This window comes from Poromitra crassiceps, assembly GCF_964638095.1.
Source record: "Poromitra crassiceps genome assembly, chromosome: 23".
Classification (NCBI taxonomy): domain Eukaryota; kingdom Metazoa; phylum Chordata; class Actinopteri; order Beryciformes; family Melamphaidae; genus Poromitra; species Poromitra crassiceps.
The window spans coordinates 7065452-7078788 of NC_139639.1; the positions used below are offsets into that span (position 1 = coordinate 7065452).

The following is a 13337-nucleotide window of genomic DNA, read 5'->3' on the forward strand; positions in this document are numbered from 1 at the left end:
CTCTCTCTCAATCCCAAGCCACCTCCAGTTCAAGCACACATGAACAAGCTCAACAATTACAGTGTGCAGACCTTCAATTAGTGTCATTGACATACAGTGTAAATAGACCCTGCTGAGGAAGAGATTTGACATACAGTGTAAATAGACCCTGCTGAGGAAGAGATTTGACATACAGTGTAAATAGACCCTGCTGAGGAAGAGATTTGACATACAGTGTAAATAGACCCTGCTGTGGAAGAGATTTGACATACAGTGTAAATAGACCCTGCTGAGGAAGAGATTTGACATACAGTGTAAATAGACCCTGCTGAGGAAGAGATTTGACATACAGTGTAAATAGACCCTGCTGTGGAAGAGATTTGACATACAGTGTAAATAGACCCTGCTGAGGAAGAGATTTGACATACAGTGTAAATAGACTCTAGAAGAGATTTGACATACAGTGTAAATAGACTCTAGAAGAAATTTGACATACAGTGTAAATAGACTCTAGAAGAAATTTGACATAAAGTGTAAATAGACTCTAGAAGAAATTTGACATAAAGTGTAAATAGACTCTAGAAGAATTTGACATACAGTGTAAAGAGACCCTGCTGAAGTGTAAACAGTGTAAACAGACCCTGCTGAGGAAGAGATTCTTGGTACCACAGTCCTGGCAGCTCCTGTGCATCCTTCAGCACCATGACAAAGAGAAGTACGTCATGTCTGAAACTGGCACTGAGCTGGAGAACTTTCCAACTCCAGTTTATAAACAACTAGAAGTGCACAAGGCCCACTATAATTCCCTTTTATTGCTTGTTCGTGATAGCATTGCGCCGGTCGGATCCACTCCTAAATGTAACGGCTTCTTCCTTGGCCCGTGCTACACCCTTCCACCAAGGTCCATGAAAATCAGACCAGTTGTTTTTTCATAATCCTGCTAACAAACAGATCAGTGGTTAGCACTGTTGCTTCACAGCAAGAACGTCCCGGGTTCGAATCCCGGTCTGTCCCAGGTCCTTTCTGTGTGGAGTTTGCATGTTCTCCCGTGTTCGTGTGGGTTTCCTCCGGGTGCTCCGGTTTCCTCCCACCATCAAAGACATGTATGTTAGGGTTAATACTCCTGTCAGTGCCCCTGACCAAGGCACTGGCAAAAGAACTGGAGTTGGTCCCCGGGCGCTGCACTGCAGCTGCCCACTGCTCCTAGTTCTAGGAAGGTTCCTAGTAGAGGATGGGTCAAATGCAGAGGATGAATTTCCCCATGGGGATAAATAAAGGATCACTTAACTCACTTAAGAAACTATTTCTCTCCCTAAACTGATATTCCATTGGTTTATCCCATTGGTTTACACTTTCAAAATAAATGATCAAGAATTTTGTTCTTCCCCAATATCCTGTTTGAAGAGAAAATGCATCTTATTAAGGAAGTAAGATGATCTCAGAATGTGGTTTCACTGTGACTTGAAGCGGATATAGGCCCCTCGATTGTCTTGTGAGTCTTCACATGACAGGACTGGGCTCTACAAGGTCCTGACAGCGTCAAAGATATTATATGAATAAATATTATTGAGACAAATGCTTAGCAGCTTTCAAACTTAGACGTTTATGTTTTCTTGTGTTCAGACATAGTTTTATAGATGTTTTTTATTTTCCTTGACAGTTTCGACGAGTCACTCTGGTCTTCTTCAGAAGCAGTCGCACTGACAGCTGGGTATGACGTGTCAACCATGCTTTTCAGAAGACGAGAGTTGACTCGTCGAAACTGTCAAGGTAAATAAAAAACATCTATAAACCTATGTCTGAACACAAGAAAACATAAACGTCTAATTATAAATGAAGACATGATGAACATCATTGAAGCTTTCAAACTTAGTCTGATCATTCACCATGATTTGGGATGGCTCATCATTTCATTGTGCCTGGCCAGAGACTATTACTGTTATTTATTTCAAATAGTTTTGATTGATTTTTCAATAAAATAAGAGAGAAACGGACAAACAAGCAAAACAAAATGACGAAAAGACAGACAATACCAAAAAAAGCATGGTTGCATAAGGCCGTATATGGATACAACATCCTGGACACCTTACATATATAGACTATTACTGTTATAACAGTTAGTCAGGTATCCATTCCATTCAGTGAACTTAACACCTTGTCCATCATCTCTTTTATAGCCTCCAGCTTGATCTTCATGCTGTCCACTCACTCTCTCCTCCTGACACCTCAGCCTGGTCCTGTTTACTCCATCAGCATCAGTGTCCCACACTGATGATGCAGGGGCCAAGTAGCCTAACTGTCAGCATTACAATAGAACCTGTAATCTAATGCCATCAAGGGTGATGTCTGTGCAATTCTTTCAATGCTTCCAACAATGTGTACAATCTGCAGTAATATTATTATGCCTATAAACAAACAAACAAACAGAAAAGTTAGCTAGCTAGTTAGGTAAGCAACCAAATAACGTTTTTCATGCTTTAAAAACTCAGCCATAGAGACATTATAGAAGAATAGGAATAAGATAATACAAAAAAAGAAAAATAAATAAAGGTATATACAGTAAAGTGTCAAATATTTGCAATATACTACAATGATTATCAAAATTACTATTGAGTAACAAGTGAGAAATATAATCTAGTAGTAGGCTATATACAGCAGTGTGTGTAATAATACTAGTAATAATAGTCAGGTGCATTTAGTTTCCGTCAATAAAACAATAAATAGAAACGACCAAGGCAGCTTTATTTGTAGAACACATTTACAGAGTAATAAAAATGACAAAAAAAATAAAAAAATAAAAATAAAAATAGTGCCGTGTTCAAATCAAGTGAAATATAAAGTTAATAGAAGAGAACAATCACTCCCACTTTTAGATGCACAATGTGAAGACGTTCTCTATTTACGATCATCGCTGTCTCTTTCGAGCGCTCTCTGAACTCTTGGTCTGAGGTGTGAGCCACAGCCGCTGCTGCTTAGCTTTCAGAGAGCTGTTTCCTGTTGAGTAAATGAGCAGGAGGAAGTTGGAAGGCTGAGTGCGGGTAAACCAATTTCACACTTGAGACGTTGTGCAGCACGACAGCCACGCCACATCTCTCTGCTCTCCACATGCAGGTGCATCTTCCTCTCTGCTCTGCCTCCTCACGCAGCCTGACTGTGAGATGACAATCTGACTCATATCTTTCCCCCTACAGAACACACAGACGCTCTGTTAGCTCTGAGCTAAACAGCTTCTAAGGGACAGACTTAATGAAACGCTGTTCAAAATCCTTTGGAGAGCGATGGTTGTTTTAACGCTCGTTAATGTTACACATAAAGTGGCCGATGCAATTACAGTATCTGTCGCCTCAAAGTCCCAGACTTAATCAAACAGCTGACATTCTCAGAGAGAAAAATAGGAGCAATGTTGCACTTTCACCTCTCCGGCTATGGCTGGAATCATTTGTAGAGCTACTTCTCCTCGTTAGGTAACTGACCTCGTTAGGTCTTCTTCCCTTCGTTAGGCAACTGACCGCCGGTCTTCTTCTCCTCCAGCAGAGGTGTGCAGGGGTGAGTTCACCTGAGAGCAGAGGGGAAATGTAACAATCAGGCATTTATGAAGTCTTTCACCTCATCCTATCTATCAGATTCCCCCAACGGGAATCATTAGCGCGCTATATTCAGATGAATGGACTGCAGCTCTCTTCTTACCAGGCCTCTCTCTCTCTCTCTCTCTCTCTCTCTCTCTCTCTCTCCCTCTCCCTCTCTCTCTCCCTCCCTCTCTCTCTCCCTCTCTCTCTCTCTCTCTCTCTCCCTCCCTCTCTCTCTCTCTCCCTCTCCCCCCCTCTCTCTCTCTCCCTCTCTCTCTCTCTCTCTCTCTCTCCCTCTCTCTCCCCCCCCCCTCTCTCTCTCTCCCTCTCTCTCTCCCTCTCTCTCCCCCCCCTCTCTCTCTCCCTCTCTCTCTCTCTCTCTCTCCCTCTCTCCCCCCCCCTCTCTCTCTCTCCCTCTCTCTCTCTCTCTCCCTCTCTGCCTCAGTCAGCAGGTCTGAACAGGGCCAGTTCTTTCTCTCAGTGGGGCTCTTAGAGCGATTGACTCTCTCTCTCTCTCTCTCTCTCTCTCTCCCCCCCTCTCTCCCCCCCCCCCCCCCCTCTCTCTCTCTCTCTCTTCTTGCTCCCTCTTTCTCAGTGGGACTCTTATAGAGAGTTCGGTCCTGAATCCTGAATGACTTCATTGCAGTATTAATGAGAGGAAAGCTGAAAATCTGAAGCCGATACTGACAAGGGGAGAGGGGCGAGGGAGGGAGGGAAGGAAGGAGGGAGGGAGGGAGGGAGGAAGAAGAGATGGAGGTGTACTTCAGTCCATCTTCACTTTCTTTGTCTCTTTTGTTCCACAGAAACATCTTAACCTTCTACCACCTCTCAGCACACCAAGTAGCTGCATTAAAGTCAAGTGAGGAGGAAACGGCTCAGGAGGCACAAAGAACAAAGGGAGACTCCAAAGGATCAAGAACAAAGAACCAGGTTTGGAATGTCAAACGGCGAAAAAAAAAAACTCGGATGAAGCCGTGCTATAAGGCGCCTTTCTCCTTTCCTGCATCACGATCAGAATGGCGGAGTGGAGGAGTTCAAAGCCGATCTTCTCATAAACAATTGATCTGTCCGCCTGTGGATTTGTTTCAGAAATGCTTTGGTCTCAAACCCCCCGGACGGGACATTTAAGGAAGAAGGCGTGTGTGAAGTGGGCCTCCATGCTTCCAGTGTTCTGATCTAACACAAACAGCACCAGCCTAGCCGAGCACACACACACACACACCAGCACCATACCTCCATCAGATACCAGCATCATACCTCCATCAGATACCACTGACAGCCAGGAGGCTATCTGAACTCACATCAGTGTGGTCCCAGCTAAGACTCACCAGGAGAAATATCTGACCTGACAACTGTTTTGGTTTTTCCCCGGGATGTTTTGGTGATTCTACCCAACTTTTACTAACGGAATCAGGAGTGTGTTTGTGACATGCAACAAAGCATCCAAGTGGGTGGTCCAACAACCTCTCTCTTTCCAGTCCTTTTCTTTTAAACGGGTTGTAATCTTGAACCTCAGATTACTTAGTAAGGCAATAAACCTTCAAGTTAAAGGGAATTATTATTCAACATCAGAAATCTGCAAATCCAGGGTGACCCGACGGTAAAAAAAAAATCAGACCACAGATCTTTATATTCTGAGCCAAATGAAGGAAAATGGGGTTGAAGTTGAATGAGCAGCATGTCTTACTTACATTAATTGCATTGGTGGAGGAGGTGTGATGCCACAAGCAGCCTGAGATGCGTATTCGTCCTTTTACAACATTATAAACTTCACAAGCCAATAAAGGAGTTATTGAACGTTTAACAGCCGGTGCCAGGCAGACTCAATAAAAGCAGCGCCAGCTTCATGCGCTGAAGCCATGGACGGGACGACAGAAAACATTGTGGCTTTCTTCACTCAGCTGTGGAGCTTTGCGACGGACAAACACCACCAGGGGGCGTACAACACGGTGTGCCTGGGGGTCCTCCTGGGCCTGCCCCTCCTGGTCCTCCTCACTTCTTTGGTGGTGTGCTGCCACTGCTGCTGCTGTCGCCATGCCAACTGCTGCTGCTGCTGCTGCTGCTGCAGAGACAGCGCGGTGATAACGGCCAGGCCCAGGTCGGAAACCAAGAAGAAGAAAAGTGGCGCCAATAGTGAGGACTTGTGGATCTCGGTGAAGCCCGGGCCGATGACTCCTGACCGGGTCGCCCTCACCACGGTGTAGCGAGCGGTTCTGACCTTGCTGTTCCTAGCTGATCACATGGTCTTGACTGATGCGAATGGATTGTCTCAAAAGTGCAAACTTCAGGGTTCTGGTTATTTTAGATGTAAAAGTACTCACCTACCACCGCAGAGACCCGGGTTCAATTCCTGCCAGCGGTACTTCTGTCTTGGTCAGACGTTCAAACAGACACAATTGGCCGTGTCTGCGGGTGGGAAGCCGGTGGGGGTGTGAGTCATGGTTGCTGCACTAGCGCCTGTTCAGGGGGGAGGAGAACTGGGGGGGAATAGCGTGATCCTCCCACGCACTATGTCCTGCCCGTGAAATTCCTTGCTGTCAGATGAAAAGAAGCAGCTGGCGACTACACATGTATCGGAGGAAGCATGTGCTAGTCTACAACTCTCCCAAAATCGGCAGAGGGGGTGGAGCAACGACCAGGACAGCAGGGGGAATAGACCCTTTTCACAGGGGCCATTTTGTGTTGAAAAGGCAGGGTAAACACAGGTGCAAGCAACACACTAATGAGGCTTTCAAACTTCCATGATTGGAAGTTGGAAACCCTCATTAGTGTTTTGCTTGCACCTGTGTTTACCCTGCCTTTTCGATACAAAATGGCCCCCGTGAAAAGGGTCTATTGGCCAAGTACAATTGGGGAGAAAATGTGAGAAGAAAATTAATAATAAAAAGAGGGAAACAATTGCAAACTTCACACTTGTGCTGGACTCAAAGTAGTGGAAAGGACTTCAACTTCTAATGGACACAGATCTGGTTGAAACATGTCAAACTTTGTAGAGAGACTTGTTGTTTTGTATTATGTCATGTTGTTATGTTGTTATGATGTTTATCACTTTTGTGATGATGTTTTTAGTGCATGGTGGCCTACACAAAGGAAGCACACATAGCTACACAAGCACATGAGGTATTAGAGACATCTACATGATGGTGTGTGTGTGTGTGTGTGTGTGTGTGTGTGTGTGTGTGTGTGTGTGTGTGTGTGTGTGTGTGTGTGTGTGTGTGTGTGTGTGTGTGTGAGAGAGCGAGAGTGAGCGAGAGAGGAGAGTGGACAGTCCATGTGAAATTCTTTGCCATTTGGGAGATAGAGCCAATTTAAGGGGAGCTTAGCTCCGACAGCTATAATACTGCCTAGCTCTTACATTCAGGTTACAATCTAGTTATTCCCTGATACAGGAAAAATGACTAATTTTCTACCAGTTTAAAGCCATTGAGCTCCGAGAAGTTGAACTCGTTGTACTTTGAATGAAATCTAATAACTCTTTTGATCCCCTTGAATTATTTTCCTGCTCTGGCTTTACCTGCTTTAATGAAGGGATTCAGAGTCCAAATTAGAATAACAGTGTGAGCTACTTATCTTACTCATACGTTCATTTCCGTTTTGTGAGACTCTTCTGCTGCTCGAGTCAAGTGAGCCTTAAAGAACTCTTTAAAGATCATTTCAATTTAACATTTCAAATGTTCAAATGGAATAATAACCTATGAGAGCAAGAGGAGTGAAACACTGAGATAAGCAAATGCTTTGGACTACAAGTGGAATGCACTGGCAACTCTGTTTTCTTTTCTTTCTTTTTTTTACTGTCCAATTAAGCACTTAGCAGTGTGATCATCTTCATGCAGTGACATCATCTTCATGCAGTGACATCATCTTCATGCAGTGACATCATCTTCATGCAGTGACATCATCTTCATGCAGTGACATCATCTTCATGCAGTGACATCATCTTCATGCAGTGAGGTCATCTTCATGCATCTCAAGTGCTTCTGGGAAAACAGGCCCCACTCATTCCATTAGCGTTCAGATGGACACCTCGTAGATGGACACCTCATAGGCGACACCTCGTAGGCGGACACCTCGTAGATGGACATTAGGCTTTGTCTGCTATCCGTCATAGAGAGGGAAATCACACTTGTGCCGCATAATTGAGCTTGAAGTGTAAAATGAAACCTCGGCACAGCAGCAGCCAATCACCAATCAGCCCTACAGCAGCATTAGCCAATTAACCACCAATCAGTCCTACAGCTCTGACACAGCAGCGCAGCCAATCACCAATCAGTACTACAGTTCTAACACAGCAGCAGCCAATCACCAATCAGTCTACAGCTCTGACTTGGGTGCTTTCCAAAGAAACAACCCCATCAACCTATTCAGATGTTTTGTTGTTGCAGCAGTTTTTGCTGTTGTTGTTTTCACAATATCGTGTGTATTTGTCAGAGTGAGCCTGCTGATCATTATCACTGATCTTATAAAGCACTGTAGCACTAAGGCCATTATAGAAAAGGAACAATATAAAGCAAAAATAAATGGGGGGTTTTGCCAAGAAAACTAAAGATCTTGATTTACCCGCAGAGATTTTATCCCTGTTGATATTTATCACAAATTTCCTCAGTTCCCTCGAAATGTTGCCCATGTAAGATCATCTTTATTCCATCAGTGGTGTCCCTCTTCTTGACAATTTGAAATTGAAACTGATTATAGATTTCCAGCCCTCTGGTTTTGCAGACAACACAGATGATTGAGTGTTGCTCTCAGCATCATTGGAGACTTCTCTCAGCATATTGCTGGAAGGACATATTTGCTGTTTTCATTTTCTACTTCAAATGATCGTTAATGCAGCCATGCATCAATATTTTGTGCATTGGTCCCACTGCACTTGGCCCTGATCACTTATCATGGCGTATCACGGGTTAAAATCCTTCCATATGCGAGCTGCAGGGTGGGCGAGCCCGCGCAGCGCACTCATGGGTTCAAATCAATATGATGATCTTTTGGATGAAATCTCCCTAATTGTTCCCACCTTATTAACCTATGCTGAACTGGTGGTTGCACTCATGAGATCACTTTGTGTTGGTTTGTCTTGCTTGGAGTGGTGTCGTCACCACTGGCCCTTTTTCTTCTCAACAGCTGTTAGGTTTGATTTATAATGTTGGACTAGAGCGTGTTTACACTTCCCTCACTGTGTCCCCCTCACATTTGATTTGCTGGGGACTACGGTACGTGATTCAGCTGTCGGGGTGAGACATCTCTTTTTTTTATTGCTTCTCTTCGTCAGTTTGCTGTGATCAAAGGGGATTCAGAGGCGAGGAATTTGTCACGCGTCTGAGCAACAAATCTGCTTCCTGGATAGTTTCTCTATACAATAGCACCACTTTTTGATCCCACCCAATTATGCATGATGACATTGTACTGTTTAGGATCTTTTTGTTGATGTTATACAGTTGATACTGAGAAATGCTGAGATATTCTTTAAAATAATTTTATTTTTTTGTAAGCATATGCCTGGCCAGGCTTTGTTGGTTCCACTGCATAATTTATCTTGACATAATATACAGTATAGTGATACAGTGATGAAGGAGAACACAGTGTGGAAGCAAAATAAAGTATTTTTCTAGCTTTGTTGAGTCTCATTTCTCCATTACTATAATACAAATTGAAGCTAATGGAGCTTTTGAATGTTGACATGTAGTCATTATGTTTACATGTAAGCATGTCATATGATACTGAGCACGCTGCCAGACTCAGACAGCACAGCACACACCTTGTTAGTGAGTGAACATGCACGTCCTCCATGATGTCCTCCATGCCATGCTGTCTGGATTTGCATCTTGACTTTCTGATAAATCAGTAGCTACTGTAGTGATTTATTTTTCCATTTCACGCCATTTTTACATACATAGACACATACAATACATTTATATTTGGTGTCTTTTGTCAATTCAAAGTTAATTACAGAAGCAACTAATTTAATGATCCACATCAAAAGAAAAAACCTTGTGAACAACTCAACTCAAGACAAAAATATGCTGCAAAAACATTCTCTGTACTTTTTCTCCTCTCCTCCTCTCCTCTCCTCTCTTTCTTCTCTCCTCTCTCCTTTCTTCTCCTCTCCTCTCCTCTCCTCTCCTCCTCTCCTCTCCTCTCCTCTCCTCCTCCTCTCCTCTTCTGTTCTGTCTGGTCTTTCCTTCTCCTTCCATGACACAGCAGCCCCCTCAGACTCCACCCCTTTAAACAAACACTGCCTTGTTACATGACCAAGCTCTCCCATGGAAAAAATGCATCACACTGAGAAGGTATAAGTGTGGACCCAAGTGAGCAGACACACACACACACACACACACACACACACACACGAGCCAAAAATACGAGCCAAAACTCCTAGATATACAGTAGGCCTTCAACACAACAGAGTGATTTGGTACAAATCCATGTGAAAGATCCACGTTAGAGAGAGAGATCTTCACCAACACTCTCTCAGTTAGAGAGATCTTCACCAACACGCTCTCAGTCACTGCAGTTGTTGGCAGCCAATCACAAGGGCGAGAACATCCTGTCAATCAAAACCAATGTTGTTGCAGCTCCACAGGCAAGTCTGGGATGGAGCCATTCCAACAAATATGAAGAGAAAAGGTGAGTAATCCAAAGAGTCGGATGGCCATATAGGAAGGAGTGACAGGGTTCCTATAGCCTTTTTCTATTTCACAATTCCATACTTATCCAGGGGTGGGGGGGGGTGTCGGGGTGTGAGGGTGTGGGTGGGGGGTGTGTGGGTGTGGGTGGGGTGTGTCGGGGTGTGTGGGTGTGTGGGTGTGGGTGTGTGGGTGTGGGTGGGGTGTGTCGGGGTGGGGGTGTGGGGGTGTGTGTGTGTGTGGGGGGGGGGTGTGTGGGTGTGGGTGGGGTGTGTTGGGGTGTGAGGGTGTGGGTGGGGTGTGGGGGGGGGGGGGGTGTGTGGGTGGGGGGGGGGGGGTGTGGGCTGGTCTCCCCCCGACTTCCACAGAGATATGAGCAGAGATATGAGCAGGGGATTCATATGAGAGAGGAAACCACAGACTGCTGAACTTTGACCCACATTGAAAGAGTCAATGCGTTCTATTGGGGAAACCCTGATGTGGCCGCCAGGCGTAAAACGAACCAGCGAAGACATACACACTAAGAAACCGTTTCTCTCACTGAGCTAGAGTCAGGGACTGTCCAGTCTCCTCCATCAGCTTATTTCTATCAGTGTTCAAACTACTGATGATGAAGAAACATCACTGCTGGCATCTTACAGCCAGCAGCATCATGTGAACATTTCTGAAGCCAGAGTCTGATGATGCAGGGACTGAACCAACAACCTTCTGCACCATGCATGAGCTACAGACCCCTTATGGAAGACTATATTATGGAAGAGAATAATCATATCTTGGTATTTTTAGGCTGAACTGTGACACGATACTGTATACACGTCTGTATTTTCTACAAGTGGGCTATAAATGTTCAGTTAATAGTCAGATAGTATATTATCTATATATTTTGTCTAAATTCAGAATTTTATTATTTAGAAAAATGAATAGTCAGATAGTAACAATAGACAATAAACAAATATTTTTCCATACTCTCTTTTCCTTTTTCCATATTTTTCCAGACCTGCAAAAATACTAAAATCAAATTCCGTACTATTGCGTATTGGGACCCTGGAACGAGGGCATCTTCCCACTCACCATGTAGTAACTTCACACAAGCTGAAAGATGGTAGGTAAGCAGGAAAAAAGCAGCATACACACAAATAGCTACACAGCAGGAGCAGACTCTCCTGCCACTAAAGCCACTCGCCTGGCCGTGTTGCCAGACTCTCTCTCCCTGCACTGGCAGGAGGCAGGAAGCAATCTCCATAAAGTCATTTGCAATCACTGTGGCCGAAAGGGCCTTCCGCATCAATGAGCTTTTGTGAGGCATTTCATTTCAACGCTGAGATGAAATTCTACGCTCGAAATATTTGCCGCTAAATTTGATGCAGGTTGATGCTGTCACCTCACATGGGTGGTGTGAGTCTTTGGCCCCGGGGGCCCGGCCCCTCCTGTGTGGAGCTGTCATGTTCTCCACCGGTTCCTGTGGAGTTCCTCCTCGCCTTCTCCCCTCAGCCCAGAGACAAGCAAGCCAGGTGGGTGTGAGACTTTAAATTGCTGTATATCTGTCTATCTGTCTGTCTATCTATCTATCTATCTATCTATCTATCTATCTATCTATCTATCTATCTATCTATCTATCTATCTATCTGTGATCATCCTGTGATGTCTGTTTGTCTATCTGTCTATGTATTTGCACTGTGATGGACCGGCAACCTATCCAGGATGTTCTCTTGACCTCCCGTGACACTAAAGTGGGTATGAACAAAAACTGTTATGAAACCAGACAAACACCAAACACTCATCTGTTCCTCAGAGTAGCCTAGTTCCTCATCTCAGTATGATGAAAGTGGAATCATGTGGCGTCTCAACTCTGGTCTTACTCTTGTGTGTGTGTGTGTGTGTGTGTGTGTGTGTGTGTGTGTGTGTGTGTGTGTGTGTGTGTGTGTGTGTGTGTGTGTGTGTGTGTGTCTGTGTGTCTGCTCACTTGGGTCCACACTTATACCTTCTCAGTGTGGCATGTGGAAAAACTGCTGCACTTTTGATGAAAGAAATTCAACTAAAGAGTGCCAACATTGAAGTGCTTACCTAGAACCTACTCTCTGTTCATACTTATCACATGTTACTGTAAGACCTGCTTTGAAGTCACATGATGTCACTGTAAGACCTGCTTTGAAGTCACATGATGTCACTGTAAGACCTGCTTTGAAGTCACATGATGTCACTGTAAGACCTGCTTTGAAGTCACATGATGTTACTGTAAGACCTGCTTTGAAGTCACATGATGTCACTGTAAGACCTGCTTTGAAGTCACATGATGTCACTGTAAGACCTGCTTTGAAGTAACATGATGTCACTGTAAGACCTGCTTTGAAGTCACATGATGTCACTGTAAGACCTGCTTTGAAGTCACATGATGTCACTGTAAGACCTGCTTTGAAGTCACATGATGTCACTGTAAGACCTGCTTTGAAGTCACATGATGTTACTGTAAGACCTGCTTTGAAGTCACATGATGTCACTGTAAGACCTGCTTTGAAGTCACATGATGTTACTGTAAGACCTGCTTTGAAGTCACATGATGTCACTGTAAGACCTGCTTTGAAGTCACATGATGTCACTGTAAGACCTGCTTTGAAGTCACATGATGTCACTGTAAGACCTGCTTTGAAGTCACATGATGTTACTGTAAGACCTGCTTTGAAGTCACATGATGTTACCTATTGGTATTGCTTGAAAATATATAATAACATCATAACAACATAGCTCAGCATGTTGCTGTGTCTCTGTCGCTACATGACAGGTGGGGTGGTTCGATTCCCGATGGAGGCGACAGCACCATCCTCTCTTTAACATCACTAGCTCTTTACGCCTAGCAGCCAGCTTTAATATTAATTAATTAGAAGTGTAATAAAAACGAAAAGAAGATTGTTATGCCTATTTCCACTTTTATTTAAATATAAATAACATTGCTGCCTCAAAATACACAGATGAAAGTTCAGTCTGTGCACAGGTTAGAACTCACCACCTCTCCCTCTGAAGGCAGCTGACATACACTGTGAACCACGAGGGACTGCCACTGATGCTGTATTTCTCTGTGTATGACTTTGACAAAATCGGGAAAAGGCTATATTTGAGCTTTTAGTCAATTTAGAAATAGTTAAGTAGACTGTTATGGCAACAGATTAATTACTGG

The 13337-nt window shown here is 44.1% G+C and overlaps 1 protein-coding gene across 2 annotated transcripts in view; it reads left to right on the top strand.

Moving 5' to 3' along the window:
• The window catches only part of kiaa0040 (KIAA0040 ortholog), an 8023-nt gene extending 1797 nt beyond the window's left edge, over positions 1-6226 (top strand). Inside the window, exons 2-3 of one of the 2 annotated variants that reach the window (XM_083659263.1) lie at positions 1640-1749; positions 4349-6226. In XM_083659263.1, the coding sequence (XP_083515389.1) occupies positions 5405-5749 (345 nt within the window). In that variant the 5' untranslated portion in view covers positions 1640-1749; positions 4349-5404 and the 3' untranslated portion in view covers positions 5750-6226. The remainder of the gene's footprint in view (positions 1-1639; positions 1750-4348) is intronic. The other variant, XM_083659262.1, reaches the window with a different exon arrangement.
• The last annotated feature ends 7111 nt before the right edge of the window (positions 6227-13337 follow it).